General features: G+C 30.8%; 1 protein-coding gene across 3 annotated transcripts; it reads right to left on the bottom strand.

Annotated features, from left to right (window-relative positions):
• Nucleotides 1–379: 379 nt before the first annotated feature.
• LOC114419529 (trafficking protein particle complex subunit 13-like) lies at nucleotides 380–8,636 on the bottom strand. 3 transcript variants are annotated; one of them, XM_028385213.1, is made up of 12 exons: nucleotides 8,214–8,636; nucleotides 8,041–8,125; nucleotides 7,142–7,272; nucleotides 6,897–6,999; nucleotides 6,736–6,750; nucleotides 3,739–3,884; nucleotides 3,393–3,588; nucleotides 2,950–3,024; nucleotides 2,571–2,687; nucleotides 2,336–2,380; nucleotides 1,076–1,174; nucleotides 380–994 (listed from the first exon to the last, which is right to left on the bottom strand). In XM_028385213.1, exons 1-12 carry the CDS (start codon nucleotides 8,486–8,488, stop codon nucleotides 953–955), a joined length of 1,329 nt encoding a protein of 442 aa, XP_028241014.1. In that variant the 5' UTR covers nucleotides 8,489–8,636; the 3' UTR covers nucleotides 380–952. The 3 variants fall into 3 exon arrangements, with proteins under 3 accessions (XP_028241014.1, XP_028241017.1, XP_028241015.1); XM_028385216.1 differs by having other exon boundaries at nucleotides 380–934; XM_028385214.1 differs by lacking the exon at nucleotides 6,736–6,750.
• Between the last annotated feature and the right edge of the window lie 8,299 nt (nucleotides 8,637–16,935).

The following is a 16,935-nucleotide window of genomic DNA, read 5'->3' as shown; positions in this document are numbered from 1 at the left end:
GGACGATTCACTATTATCTGGTTTTGACCCAATATTCTGCGGGACTAAATTTATAAAAGAAAAATAAATAATAAAAAAGTCAAGCATATTTTGCAGGTCATACAATTTCATAAACATCTTGTATAATTTGAAGCTATTCTATATGGCAGAAGCCTTTAAAAACAATAACAGTAGTAGATATATTCAATTATTTATTCTTACTTATTCCTATCATTTCTAATTTTAAACAAGAACTGAACTACAATTAAACTTGAATAACTGTGTGGTATAGACATTTTGGTTAAATAAGGTTATTTTATCATGAAAATTGATAACCAAATATTTTTCTATGTGTGCATTACTTTGAAGTTAAACTACATATAAAATGAGACAGAAATAATATTGTTTTTATCTAGCCATTATATATTTGCCCGCCCTTGCTTTGCAAAGAGTAATACATTTCTTCGTTTCCTTAGTAAATCCATAATAAATTAACAATGTTTTCTTAATTAATATAATTCACAGTACACAAGATACATTAGTATAGTTGACCATTTACTACAACACAAAAAACTGCAATGTAAACCATCTATCGGGACAGTGGATTGGTTTTCAATGACAATCAAAAGTAACCGAGCCCCTTGAACCAATAGAAGCAAGGACATGATCTCTCAGCACGTAATCAACCACTCATTACTCCAATTTAGCTACAGAACTTTGCAATTAGTCCAATAAGGCTTTGATGATCATGCAGGATTCATTGGCCCTAACTGGAAGAGAATTTAAACCTAGTGGCTTCAGAGAGGCACTAATTGGGAACTTGGTAGGTCTGATTAGGCACATTGATGAGTGACACACCATTTAACTGCGGATAACAGCATACCAAAGTTACTGCCAACCACTTCTGACCAACTTGGATGCAGTAGCCACAATTTTAATCCATGTCCACAAAAATCTGCACCAACTAAAGAAGTCAGAATGTTGTCCTAACTCTTGGGGTTTGAAGGACGAAGACCTAGTCAAGTATGACATAGAAATTTATATAAGAAGCATATATCTGCCCATAAAACAATCAATTCACACAACTTGAACTAACCTCCAAATCTGGAAGTGGTTCATAAGATTTCATCTCCCTAGTATCAAAAACTGTAATTCCCGTAATTCTCTGAATTCCAGGTTTAGTAGCTATGAGATTCTGCATATTTGTAAAGCATAGTAAGATGTAATCCATGCCGTGAACTGAATTGTAATTTGGAACGATTTTTTTCGTTTTAGTATTATTAACTACTACTCTTCACAAATGAAGAGTAGTAAGATGCACAAACCATGCAATGAACTGAATTGTAATTTGTAACATTTCTTTTTCTTCATAATATTGTCAACTTCTACGTGTCTTTTGTTACATGACACTTAAATAAATAAATCAGTTATCAAGCAATAGCCAAAATTGACAATGATAGAAACAGATATTGAATAGGGAATGGTTTATTAAATTATCAACAAGGAAACCCTTCTAGCTACTAATCTCGGAGAGAAATTGGTATCCAAAGAATTATCAAACTTAATATAGATGAACAGAGCACTCAAACGGAATGAAAATGGTTGCAGACTCTGAGGGATCTGCTGCCTCCCTTCCCACTATTTTCCCACTCAGAAATTCCATTCCCCCCCTTCTGTCATGACTACCTCATTAATTTCCTTGCTAACCAATTGTTCTCCCAATTAATCATGTCCCATCTGCTATGTTTGCACAATATGGATCCCTCTTATTCTTTCTCATGTTTCCCAGCTTACCTCATGAGTCATGAAGCTCAATTCCTCTACTTTCCATCTTAGCCCACCTAGCATACACCCATGTGATGGGTAGTTTTCTATCAGATAATAATAACAACACTTGGTCCCCATTTAAAAAAGAAAGAAACTATAATTAATATTCATCCGGAGTTCTAGAGGATATAACTCAATCATTATTATAACATAGGAGTGTCTCATAATGATAAAGAGAAAACTGCATAGGTGTATGAGTGTATCCAGGCACAAATCTTCCTCACTGACACACCTATAGATGCATTTTTTGTTGCATCAGAATCTAAAGATCCAAATTATTCATGGAGTGAAAAAATACCAGGGATTTGAGTGACTTATCCACAACATGTAGCAGCGACAATAATAGCAATTTGGGAGAAAATAAAATATTTGATCAGGATGTGAAGAAAGCTGATGACTATAAATGAATGACTTTTAGTAAGTAGGCTAGGAACTGAATAAATGTTGTTAAGTAATATGATTTCAAAATTTCAATATCCCTATCAAAGATATCTGATAAACATAAGAGCAGAATTCTTTAAAGTCATACCAGGTGGAAATTTGTAGATCCTAAAGCCTGAACCTCTGATAAAACCTGTACATAGTTTCCAATTTCTTATGTCAGAGTTAACTGCAAGCAAAATTCAAGCACTGGGATTTTCCACAATGACAATATCATACTCCAAAACAGAAATATTTTGATACACAAGCACCATATACCAGGGAAAAATAAAGGTATAATGTTGACAATCTACGACAGAGAAGATCCAGACAAAATGCATTACCATTGATTGAAGGCCATTAATCATAACAGCTCTCTCCCCATATGAAACATTTTGAGATAAGCTAACTTCAAACGGACCCAGCTCTCTATCTGTCTGGTTTGTAAGATTCAATTTTAGCTGCAAATAACAAGCAAACAACTTTAGCTTCCAAATTTTTGTTTTTTCTGTTGGTACAATAAACTTAAAGGATTAAAAGTAGAACATGATTACAAATAGCTATCTCTATTCCCTGAGTAGTGAATAGACTCTACCAATAACTGCTAGTCTGCTATATAGGATGCAAAACGACCCATGGCCCAGAAGAAACCTAGACTATTTTATTTAAGATGCGGTTTCTAGTTTAAAATGAGTAGCATAAGACCAATGGATCGAAAATTACCATGAACGGATTTTGAAGGTTAATTATAGATGGAACCTCTACAACTTGCAACTCAATCTCCTTCTTTGTTGCTGTCTGCAAAGAAATATTTCCAGACAAAATACTGGTGTTTGAGAAAACTAAATAATCATGATTCAGACAGCTGAAACAATAAATTTAAAAGCGTAGTTCAGAAAACTGAAGGAAAAGCATAATTTAGTAAAAAAACTAAATAATCATAATTTAAAACCATAGCAGTATTTGAGTATTAAGCATGTTATCATCAATTATTATTTAGGAAAGTGAGGAATAAAATAAACATGTCATACAGGATTCGTATGCATGTTATGCAGAAACAAGGAAGTCTAACCATCAACTTTGCCATGTTAAGTGATATTTAGCATACAACAAACTAACTAACTAATTCATCTATTGACTATCCTTATCGAAGAAACAACACTTACTGTCCCCAATATTTGCTGGGTCTGCAGGCGACCGGGTTCACCCAAATTTGTTCGCCATGTTATCTGGAGTTTACCAAGAACATTACTTCCTTCAACTTTTGTTTGAGGCAAACCATCTGATGATGTTTTCAATTGATAGAGATAGTTGTAAATTCCTCCACCAGATCTAATTAGTATTGGTGGCTTAAATGTCTCCCTGAAAATTTAATTTGCTTTATAATCAATAATAATAAATGTACTTACTACTTACACTAGATGAACCAAGAAAATAACGTGAATAATGGCCAAAATTTGGTATTTGTTGAATTCGAATGCTTCACTCCAAAAGAAATACTATACAACTGACCTTGTAGGACTATCTTTCTCAGAATGGTGCCCATCACCTTTAAGTATTGATGCACTATAATACTGAGCAGGTTCAAAATCAACTTGGTCCATGAAAAGGTTTGATTTTGTATGGTTTTCAATACAAGCTTCCAAAAAGGTAGTCTCCTGAAACAGAGCAAGTAGATAACTTGATGCACAACATTAGGTAGGGGTGGGCACTTCAGTTTGTAGAGCTGATATTATTTCCATAAAGCCTTAAACTGAATTAGAGCACATGACATTTTTTTTAACTAAATACGGATAACAAACAAACAATGTTGTTAATGGTGGATGGCGGTTCATGGCGGAAAGTAAAAATCCACCATAAAAATATGGCGGATAGCGTAGTGGAAAATGGCGGACGTTATGGCGGACAAAAAAATAATAAAAATATATGTATAAATATAAATAAAAAATAAAAAATAAAAACAATGGATTGCATTCAAATAACAGAAAAAAAAAACAAAAAACGGGTGTCAAAAATAAAAAAGGATGTCAAATAGAAAAAGGGAAAAAACAAGCTACCCTCATCAAAAACGGGTGTCAAACAGAAAAAAGAAAACGCCCTTAGCCCAGGAAAAAAGAAAACAGACAATTCTCAAATGCCTAGACTTTCTTCCTTCTTTGTTTAAGAGGCCAGTTTGCCATGGACAAAACAAAAAAAATAAAACGCACCAGAGCACTATCGTCGCCGTCGATGTGTGTCGTGCGTCATGCGGCAGTCGCGTGCGTCGTGCGTTGGTCGTCGGTCGTCGGTCTCTTGCGTACGTCATCTGCTGGTCTGCTGCCGTCGCGCTCGAGAATGTCGCCTGCGGTTGTCGTGTGCGTCGCCAGCGCCAGCGCCCGCGCCGCCGTTCGTCACACTGGAGACTGCTGCTGGTCGTGCTGCTAAAGAGGAGAAACTCGGGTATGGTTGGTTCAGGTCAGCCCAACCCCTGTCGCGCACGTTTTTTAAAATAAAAAATCCTCTATTTCACCATTCACGCGATTCCGCCATGGCTATGGCAGCCGCCATAAGCAACCCGCAACGCCACCGCTATTTGGTGGCGTTTTTCCAAAATTCCGCGATGCCATGGCGCTGCCATGGCCGCTTTTTAATAACACTGCAAACAAATCCTGACAAATACATATATGTCTAAACCAGGGATAGCTTATTAGAGTAGAATTACTCCTTTTTCTTTTTACTCTGTTAAGCATAGTTAGTTTTGTTAGTTAACTCAGGTTAGTTGACAGTTGTTCTGTCAGTTATGACAGCTGTGCTGACAGCTGTTTACAGTTGTGTGCACTCTAGCATATATACTAGAGGTTTAAGCACTTTTCAGTTGAGCTAGTTAATATCAAAGACTCCATTTCTGAAGATTGAGTTTTTCTCTCCTTTCTCAATTCTGAAATCCTATTATGGTATCAGAGAGCTTTGCTCAATCTTAGGAACTAACAATGGCTTCCGCAAATTCTAATCCTCCTCCTCCTCCTCCTCCACCACCAACTTTGGTGGCTGATTTTTCTTTTCCGGCGAATGTGATGGCGATTCCAATTCCTGTGTCTGCAATGCTGATTCAAACAGCGTTTCCACAACAGGATCTGACGGCTACACCTACAGGTGTGACACCCCTTCAGGCCAAAGCTTCTAGAAAAAAAGGGGCATGGCTAGTTAATATTTTCAAGCATAAAGGTTAAAGAACTTAGGAGATGTTCGGTTAGTTTCCATTTTCATTTTTTGTTACTATGTATTCATTGATAATTTAAAAAGGCCGCCTTGTTTTTCATTTTATTTCCTATTTTTAACATTTTGTGAAGGAAATCATGAAAATAATGGAATGTAAATTTTACCATTTGCTTTACATATTTTTTAAACCATGAAACAAAACAACAAGGGTGGTATTTTTTGGTAATTGTTAATAAAAATACATCAACTGAAAATGTAAAAAAAACAAACACCCCCTTAGAGATTAGTTTGATTGGTTGAGAAATTGGTTAAAAAGATAAGTGATGATTGACATCAATCCAATATTGAGGACTAGTGCTGTGACAAAGCCTGAAGGCCCTGGACATATGAACATATAAAATATGTTCATGCAATTTTCGGAGTTAAAAGTACTTCAAATACTTCACTTAATCATATCTAATAATCAAACTATATGTGGATTTTTTATAAAAATTAATAAAAGAATACTTAACACCAGATCCATTAGATATTATAAATAATAAATCACAAATAGTGAAAAGAATAGATTTTAAGGATTGTATAACTTAAGGATAAGGATTTTCTGTATCATCATTTTTCATGAAAGAGCACGATAGGATTGCTAGATTCCTTCCTCGCCTTATTTAATTATACATTCACAAAGAAAGACAATAATTATTTGCAATAACCAAGAGTATGTAGTAATGATTCAGCAATGGTTTTTTTCTGAAAAAAGAAAAGGAGATATTTGAAATGGATATAGTAAGGCCATGCTGCTTTATGATTGGCTATACAAGATTCATTGCTGATAGCATCTAAGCAAGAAAGTAAACAGGAGAAGCAATAAACTACAAAAATTGATTGTTTAAAAGATACGATTGAAATGACAATATATATACAGATATATACACATCCATTATTGTCTATCCAGAAAATCTTCCATTTAATTGAATACCTAATGGATGAAAATGTGTTTGAAACACACACACACACCAAAAATTAAAAAGGAAACTTTGTGTATCTATAATGCTATTAAAGATTTTATTGTTTTTTTAATACTAATGGTAATGGGTTTTAAAAACAGAAGTTTTATTATGCTTTTCCATACATGGTCAAGCAAATAATACGAATCCCAATGTTTCAAATGGTGTAATCTGAAAAGTTTGAACATTACCAAAAAGATACTACACATTGAACACGATTAGACCTTTTTACTGCAGCAAGACCAGCATGTTTATCTAGAAACAAAATATCCACTTACACTTGAATAGTATATTCAAATCATTGACATACCTTGATAACACGGACCTGCAAAACAGTTTTCAACAAGCACATAAGTAAATACTGAAAGATCAGTTAGTGAGCATTCAATCACCCAGGTACTATATAGTTTTTTATTTGAGAACATAATTTCCTTCACATTCAATAAATGTCATTAACAAAGAGATTAATACCTTTGTCCTAACAGAAAGTGGATTAGCAACGATGAACTTGAAAAATTGGGGAAGATATTTACGCTCACCGTCACCATCATTATACAATGCAGTGCAGACCAGCCTAAGGGCATGGGTACAATCAAAATAGTAAAAAAATTTAAAATGAAAGAAAAAAGAAATATAGTATATCCAAACCAAACCGCATGCAAGCATAAATCATAAATGTACTGACTCAAGGACATTATTGGAGGGTCACAACTTACGTGTGAGGTCCAAGCTCTTTCACATCATGTTCTACAATAAAATCATAACGGCCACCAGCACGTATCGTTTCAACTGGCGATTTTGATGTGTCTAAAAGAAGTATTCTCAGTCTCTCTGTTTGAATTTCAGCCTGTTGGTTACAAAGTTTTGAATAGTTGAGTAAATTAAATTGTCAAAGGAATAAAACAAATTCAGTACTCCGACTATTATGAATATATTTACATTTCATGTGCTAAAATTCACTTAAGACACTTTGTAAAAGAATCTTCTACTTATCTATTTATCCAACACTAATGACTGAAAAAAAAAAACATAGATATGCTATCTACAAATTAACACAAAAACTCTGCTGCAAGTCAATCTCTCATATACATGCTTATCAATCCCAAACAATAACCAAAGGAAATTTCTCACGTGACCTCATTGAAGGTTCTCTGAAAACATTCCACAGGAGGGTGCCATCTGTTAGTAGAAATGGTGATTCCAATCCAAACACATAAAGGTAAAAGAAAAATCAAACAAGTCTCAAGTGTTGATCAAAACGGATCCAATATAATTAAGATTTAAGAATCCAAAGTGGTACTTTTAACAGAAGACATGTTTCATAAAGTCTTCCCGCAGTGATATATCAATGATTCATAGATTTTAGTGCAGTTATCTTTAGGGAGCTCATTTCAATGATCTCAGCTAAAAAAAGAGAGTTGTCAGAGTAGAGTCACGAACAAGAAGCTAAACACATCAGCAAGTGTTATAAAAACAAAGATATCATTTACTTTCAACGTTGCTATGAATGCTTTTATTTCCTACGGTATATTATGTATTACTATTACTATGGTTTCCGTAATATTAGCAGTGGAGTGGTGGTTGTTGGAGATATAGAAAGAGGTTTGTGAGTGACCTTGATAATGACATCTCTGACTTCAAAATTGGAGCTGTTGTTTATGCTGATGTAGCTGCAGAAAGTCTCCCCCAAATAAATGGCTCTGCAATGCAAATTAGGAGTTGCAATATCAATCAGTGAGCAATTGAATTGAATAATAAGAAATTGAAGGGAGTTAGGGAGAGGAATACCCGAAAGACTGAGGGAGAACGAGGAGGCCGGAGAGGCCCATGGCGTCGGAGAAGTGGCGGAGGAGGAAGCGGTTGCGGTAGTTGGGATCGGAGTCGGAGGAGGAGGAGAAAGAGGGGGGATTGGCGGCGGGGTCGTCGAAGAGGTCCTCGCCGGCGAAGAGGTCGGCGGGGTCGAGGCGGAGGGGAGGTTCGACGTTGAAGGAAGGGCGGCACAGACGCATGACGCGAAACGCCAGGGAATGGGATCCTCCTCCTCCCTGACCACCCTGACTCATCTCTTGTTCTTCTTATTCACTTTCAAAGAATTGATTCTATTTCAGAGGGTTCAGAATCAGATCACCATTCTGTTATGTTGCTTCCTTCACACTCGCACTCCAAAATTCTAATCAATTTTATTAAGTAACATCTTAAAAAAAATTATGGCTCTCAAAAGAAAATCATGGCTATAATTATGTCTTAAAATAAAGGCTCTTTTTTATAATTATAAGAAACAATGAATTTGCAGATTTCTTTTTTTTTTTTAAGAAAAAGTCACTTTCTCTTTCACTTTTTCAGATCTTTTTTATAAACAGATTCTAATATATTTTTTTTTTATGAGAAACGAGAATATTCATTATATTTCTTAATTCTTGCATAAAAAGTTAAAAAAAACAATTGGAAGTAGTACATTTTAGTTGTGCACCCAATGAAAAATGTATTGAATATGCAATTCAAAAGAAGATTTAACCATTGGTTTTTGCGTTTTCTGAAGTTTTTATATATATTTTTTATGTGAACCAGGATATTCTTTAGTCAAAAACCAATGAATAATCCCCCAATTGAGATCCATTTTTAAGTGCCTATATATATAACTTTTCCCCGCAATAACAATAATCATAGATATAAAAGAATCTGAAACAATCTTGTGAAAAAAAATGATAAACATTTCGAGAATATAAATATTTTTCATCCATAGATAAAAGATGAAACTGCAAAAACAACCAAAATTAACAATCTTGACTACTTATGATCTGAGTATTATATAACCAAAATTCATTCATTTCAACTCTCACAAGATATCCAAATAAGTGGAACTCTAGATTTAAATATAAACTATACATACATATATTAATGATCAAAATCTAAAATTAATTAATAATCCATAACTACTTAAAAAAATCATAGATATTTTTCTTTTAATCTTGGTTATCTAAATGTAATCTAAAGAACTATATTTATAACTTTCATTTCTTTCAATAAGAGATTCCCATTATTATACTTCTCCAAAAGAAGTAAAATAAAATTCAGCCTTAAGCCACAAACAACAGTTTGGAAATTTGCCTTACAAAGCGTTGGTACTCAATTTTGAACCACGAAAACAAAAAGAAAAAAGTAATAATAATGTTTGGCTTGCAGAAGGGGAAAATTCAAGAATGGGATATCAATAATCATGTTTGGTTCTGTATCTACGTATGAGTAGCAATAAATTTGAGTCTTAAGGTTTTAAATCAAGGTGCGATATCAATTCTTATATAATTGTTTATGACTCATGATATAAATTTTCGGTTACTTCCCTCAAATTTTCCAACAAACGCAAGATTTACCATTCTTGGTCCTTTACAAGACAAGGAAAGCAGCCATTCGTCTAAACTATTTACTAAAACTGCATAATGTTAAGGAGACCCCTAAGCAGTGAGAACTAATAAATCCAGACTAGTGTTTTTACAGGGGATTTGACAATCTGCATTATCAAAATGAATAGTTTGTAAAAGCGCAAGACACAAGTTAATGCCACAAGAATCGTCAAACTGATTTTTCATGCATTTTACAAAGGCAGTTAAGTAGAGTTCTAACTGGTAACTTGGCAACTGTGTATCTAATGGTTGGGATTCAATCAATCAATCTAATTTGATTTTAACAGAAAATCATCAATCTTAATCACATATTTTATATCCATGTAGAGAGAAATTATTACATGAAGATGAATAAAATCACATTGTATTCCCATACTCAAAATCATGATAAAAAAATTAAATGCGAAAACGTACCATAATGAAATGACGAAAGATCGACCAGGATCAAGATTGATTTTATAATCTTTCAAATGTAGATAATCTTTTTTTTTTGTCTGAATTTTTCTTCTCATGGGATAAAGAGAAGAGAAAAGGAAAATGTAGCTCCTCTATACAAATGGAAATTCTAACATCTTGTATGGACAATTGTGATCCCACAAATTTGATGATTATAATTTAGTCTCACATCAAATTATAATATCATTAATGTATTTACACAATTAATGTCTTTCATGACATATATGTCCTTAGTTATAATTTTATATTGATTAGACCATTCTAATATTTTAGTTTAATAAAATAATGACCCTACCTATTATGTGATATATATATACATATACCACCCAAGATTGCTAACACTAATTTCAAGCAACCTATCTTGCAAAGGGTCAAAATAACGAAGAAAAACCTCTCCGATGAACACGTTCACTGTGGACAATGCTGACACTTTAATAAATTTTAAAATTCTAATAGAACAGGAGGAATTCAAGTAAAATGGTATCCTGAAACAGATGAAACAATTCTCCTAGAAACACCAGTAATTTTGGCAATCCATCTTAATAGCATTAACAGTTTATAAAATTATTTAGAAGCTTTGCTGGAGAGTGGTGGTGTAAATCCAATACTCGTTTGACCATCATAACGTGTATAAATGACACTATGCCTACCAGTAAAACTAAAACAACAATTAGGCTTTGTCACAATTTTAGTCCCTTTAGTTGCAACTGCATAGTCCAGTCACTCAAGCTTTTTAACCAATTAATTCTCTTTACTTTTAAAATTAAGCAAATTTAGGCTCACTATCAACTCTTACAATTGGGTAACTAATAGTGCGATAACTCTTGAAACTAAAGATTTTCCTATAGGGATAGGTTTACATCAAAACTTGGCCTTAAAAGTGTTTGTTTTCACATTTCAGCGCTCATTTCCCACTTTCCAAGAAACTAAACGCGACAGGGAAAAATTGTTGATTCCATGTTTTGCACAAATGATATAGTTTTGTTTGAGGAATCAAGAGAGGTGAACTCTAAATTTGAGTTTTAGAGACAGACATTGGAATGTTTTCACTTGAGTAAGAAAAGTGACTTGGGGGAAAAAATTAGAGATATCATACAACAAGTTTTTAAGATTAAGTATGTGGGATCAATAGTACAAAATGATAGGAAAATCAATGATGTCACACATTGGATACAAGTCGGATGATTGAAATAAATCAAAAAAAGAAAATGACACCAAGGGTTATTAGTGACTCCAAAGTACTTACTATGAGAAAAAAGTGAAAGTAACTAAGAGGAGTATGATCTGATGGATGAAATGCCATACAAGAAAAGACAGGATATCAAATGATTGTATAGGAGGAAATATTGGTGTTACACTTATCAAGTAAAGATACCAAATAATCAATTAAGATAATTTGCACACATGCAAAGAAAATCATTGGAGGCACTGGTGAGGAGAATAGACTGCATGAATTTTAGCCATATGAATAAAGGTAAAAGGAGATTAAGAAAGACAAAGGAAATTGCTAAAAGAGATCTCATAATAAGTAGAATCCCTAAGAATTTGGTTTTTAACCAAACTCAATGGCATCGTATTCCTTGTAGCCAATTTCACCCGGTGAGATAAGGCTATTATATGTGTTAAACATGTACGGCCTCCATTTTGATCTATGATGTGTTTTATATTGGATGGATGACATGACACGAATATTAGAGAATTTTCAACTTTTTTTATTTTTAATTTCTTTGTGCGTGCACTTTTACTTTTAAACTTTGGAGCAATTGTTGTTAGATAAATAGAAGTCATTCTTAATTAATTGACTAAGATTATATTTGAATAAATTTTAATTAAAATACATTGAAAATGTAATATATTTATGTTATAGTTTAATTCTAAATTATTATATAATTAAAAATAAGAACTTTAGTAATATTATTTTAAAATTATATGTAGAGGACTTTTTCATTGTTTGACATAAAAGTTTACACGGATAATGTATCAAAATCTACTTGAATTAGATAAATGACAACTAACATTCTTAAAATTAAAAATTGAAAGTAACTAAAAAATATGTTAATATATTCTCATTGTAATTGTTAGTACATCTCCAAAGTGATTTTTTTAAAATACTATTAATCCTGTAATCAATCTATTTGGTCAATGAAACCTTTCTTAGGATTTAAATTTTGAAAGACTCTTTATCAAAAATTCTGGAAAGACTCTTTCAGTCCTTTAGAATTTGGATGAAGCCATGACCGTATCACACAAACCATTATTTTCCATGAAGAGAATTCTGTTTTTTTTTTTTTATCATTAGCACCAAAACCAGAAAGTAAACACGGATAGTGAGAAAATGTGATCATTTTTGCCCCCTCTATTCGCTTTCAATGCCAACTTTACGGAATTGAATATTATTGTCAAATGAGAATATAAAAAAATATTATTGTCAAATGCCTCTATATATATATATATATATATATATATATATATATATATGAAACGAAATTGGATGCAGAATTTTTCAAAATAAATAAATAAAGATAAATTTAAAAATAAATAAATAAAGATAAATATATCCAACTTAAATACATGCATTTTTGTTTTTATATATATTTAAAGCATTAAATGTTAAAACTAATGAATGATTAAAATCCAATTTTTTAAAAAAAAACTGGAGAGAATCTTCTTTAGTCTGTACTCGGCAGTGATTCCATACGTTGGGAGGTTGAAATTTTTGCCGTCCATATGGCTCGTGAATTTTGGCAATTTTTAGGACTGTTTTTTATTATACGAGAAATTAATGAATTGGCAAAATACACGATTACAATTTACACGACGCTGACTTCAAATTCAATACGTTGATTTTCGTAGCCTCTTCACAAATACCACGTTACTTGCGCACTTGAAATTTTCTTTTCTGTTCTTTTGTTGTGTTTTTTTCTTCTTCTCAGATATATATCACTTTACATATATAAAAACTTTTAAATATTAAGAATCAATCGGTCATCAATATGTAATGAGAAATGATAGTGTATTCTCTCTAATATTATCTTTTTGAAACTCTTTTTTATAATTGGTTAGGGTGTATTAGAAATCATAATTTTTTTTTAGATTTTTCTTCTTATTTAATGATTTTTTCTTGATTTATATTAATTAAGAACCAAAATCCATCAAAATTAATATTTTCAAAAATTTTAACCGATCAAAGAGAAAAAGTCTTTGAGAGACAGTACTAGACAAAGTGGTGCTAACATTCCTCACATGTAATTGTGTTAAACATTGAAAATATAAAATTGACTTGATGATTGAAAGAATGAAAAAGAGAAATAAGGTGTGAAAACATTCTAATAAAATTAATAATTCCATTTTAATATTAGAATTTAGATTTTATTTGTTTGTTTTGTTGTAAATTCCTTTTGTGGAAGTTAAGTATAAAATTCTATTTTATTTATTTCTATTTTCATAATAGGTATTTGATACATAGAATTAATTAAATTTTCTTGTAATTCAGGATAAATAATAGAAATTTTAGTTTTTTTTTTAAATATTCGAAAGGAAAACTTTATCATTTATAATGACCTTATCCGATCAAATAGAATTATCATTAGTGTAGTTTATAAAAAAAATACTTAATACTTAATGTTAAATTTAAATCATATTTTAAAATATAAATTATAAAATTTGTATACAATTATAAAAAAGGAACGATTGAATTTGAAATTATAACAAGACAACTTAAAAGTATTTTAGCAGGGCAAACTACTTAATTTCTAGATCATTTAATTCTTAAAAAAACTAGTTTAACAGTTTGTTTAAAAATGTTTGGTAAAAAAATTATTTTACTATCGTATATATTTTTTTTAAAAGCCACATCATATAGCATTTCAATTTATAAGTTCCTAATTTATTGTTTTTTAGGGGTGTAAGTATTATTCTAATTTTAAAGATGATAAATTATTTGAAATAAATTGAAACATGAAATGTGATAATTATTTAAAAATACATATAATTATTTAATTACAAGTCATTTATTAAATAATTAAATATATCATTTTATGAAATGTGCAATTATTTTTTGTGAATGAATCTTTGCATAGGCAATAACTAATTTTAATCTTTTATAAAAAGTAAAAACTATCAACATGTATAGGTAGGTTTTTTTTGTACGTCATATAGGTAGGTTCGATTTAGATTTTTTTATAGAAAATTTAATCTTTCTACCTATAAGTACTTAGTAGAAAGATTAATTTTTTTTATAATATTTCTACCTCTCCGGGTAATAAAATTTTAAGACAAAAATAAATTTTACTCTATAAACAAATTTAATTTACTTTACATTATTGTTTCCCGTAAATATTTATTTACTAATTTATCTAAACTAAACAATAATGCATCAATACCTCATAATTATTGTGGCAGAAAGACATGATTCTTAGACAATCACACTACTCGGTTGTTGATTATACAAAGCATAAAATTGTGACCCTACGTGGCAGCAAGCCATGCCTAATATTAAGCGTTTATATTCGAATTGGTTAATACTACTTTAAAAGGTATTACTAATTCAATAACGTTAGATTATTAATTAAAGAATTAAAATAAGAAAATATTTGTTGTAAAAAATATAAAAACACGTGAGAAAATTATAACAATGTAATTTTATGTATTTTAATAAATATATATTTTTTAAAATTTCTTGACCAATGTTCCAAACATAGTAACTAACATTTGTCATACTTTAATACTCCTATTAGTTCATCATGTTTAATGTTGTTTCATACCGTTTTTAATAGTCCTATCAGTCCATCATCTTCGTTGTTTCATACCGTTTTGGAAATTACGTTTTGTTGATTACTATCTGCTGTCGATATATGATATGATCATTGACTTTGGTTGATAAATAAAATATAATAAACACAATTTTTGAAAGACTTTCATCTAAATTAATCTTGGCTACTTTCAGCCGGTACTTAAAAACTAAAAATGAAATATTTATTATTAAAATGTAAAAATACTTAATACTGTTTGTATAAGTCACTAAAAGAATTTAATTAACAATATTAAGTATCTATTAAGTACTATCCTCAAATCATTAATTAGCTAGTTATTTAGAAAATGCTAAAACATACTTTTTGACATTAGATATCATTCATTAAAGCAATCATTGCAAATAAAAAGGCCGCAAATTGAATTTGATAGCATGGCTCCCATGACGAAATAAGATGCATCACAAGAATTTTCATTTTTACAGTGTAGTTTTAATTCATTGTAATAGCTAAAATTCATTGTAAATTTTATTTAATTACAGTGAATTAAGTTCACTGTAACTTAGACAGTGTTACTGTCCAAAAAGCCATCTGTAATGACTTTGATCAACGAAAAAATCAATTAATAATCTGCAATATCTAAACAAAGACGATAAAAATCATTATATTTAATGTAATTTATCTATATTATAGACAAAAATTGAGATCCATTGTAAAAAAATCCTCTATAATAGTAAATATTTCTGTAGTGATTATGGCAATATAAAATAAAATAATTTAATTTTTTTAACAAAGTAATTTCTAGTTTATAATGTTTTAAGATTCCTTGTTATAATGAATATAGTCGTATAGAAAGCTTTAGTCAACAAAATTTAGCTCAATTGATGGAATATGACATTTGAGTCATTATAAATTCTTTTATACTATTTTCAATATCTGCAGATAAAAAAATATGGAAAACTTTAAATGTTAGTTAAACTGTTTTCGTGCTTATATTATTATATTATATTATATGCTTTCAAGGAACCCTTCTAGATTTTGTGTACCAATTACTTTTCCACAACAAGATGGCACATTCATGGTGACCACCGTTGATTTCGTGGTCGGATCACCTGAATGGAACATGCAAAATACTTTAAATTTCCCAATAATATTGTGCACTTGACAAGGAAATGATTTGAATGAAAAAAAATAATGAATTAGTCGTAGGGGTGTAAGTGTTATATGTCGGGATAAAGTTAATCTAATTTTTAAGTAAATTTAATTGGATTGAGTTTATTTTTATCTTTTAACAACCCAATTTAACCTGATCCAATCTTAATTGGATTAATTAGTTTATCTGATTGAATAATTAATTTTTTTTCCCATGGTAAACATAACTTCATTATTATTAATTTTTATGCATACAGCTTCATTGTTTTAAAACTCACTATTAGTATTCTATAAAATCATTAAATCTGTTTTAGAATTTACAATCTCTAAAACCAAAATAAACTATTGCGACTTGCAAGTAAACAAGAGTAAGAGTTTAGGATTTTTGGTTTACCTTTTTATTACTCATAATCTCTCACATATGATATGGCATTTAAAAAGAATTATGCAATAACTATTTTTTTACTATATGCTTAACATTATTCAAGTTGAGTTAAATTTGATTTGATTGAGATTAAAATTCATGAACTCATTTCCTAATTTAATTCTAATTGGGTGTACTAGCTAGTAAAAATTTAACTCAACCCAATTACCTAGTTCAACCAACAAAAATATAATTCAATTGGATTGAATTGAATGAATCTGTGGATTAAATATAACCCGCTAACATCCCTACTTATACATATATTTTAATTTCATCAAGCTAAAAAAATATATCATTTTTATGCATGTTAATGAACTAGGCATAATAAT

The sequence above is a fragment of the Glycine soja genome, chromosome 7, assembly GCF_004193775.1.
Source record: "Glycine soja cultivar W05 chromosome 7, ASM419377v2, whole genome shotgun sequence".
In the NCBI taxonomy this organism is placed as follows: Eukaryota; Viridiplantae; Streptophyta; class Magnoliopsida; order Fabales; family Fabaceae; genus Glycine; species Glycine soja.
The sequence above is the reverse complement of the archived record's forward strand: the minus strand, read 5'-3'. Positions and strand labels throughout refer to the sequence as shown.

Bases quoted from the DNA above. Each gene is read 5' to 3' on its own strand.
- LOC114419529 (XM_028385213.1), bottom strand. From the start codon at position 8,488: ATGAGTCAGGGTGGTCAGGGAGGAGGAGGATCCCATTCCCTGGCGTTT. The intron at 2,381-2,570 runs GTAATGCATTTT...AACTATGTACAG, and splicing joins TTAATGGCCTTCAATCAATG to GTTTTATCAGAGGTTCAGGC. The intron at 1,175-2,335 runs GTATGACTTTAA...ACAAATATGCAG, and splicing joins GATCTACAAATTTCCACCTG to AATCTCATAGCTACTAAACC.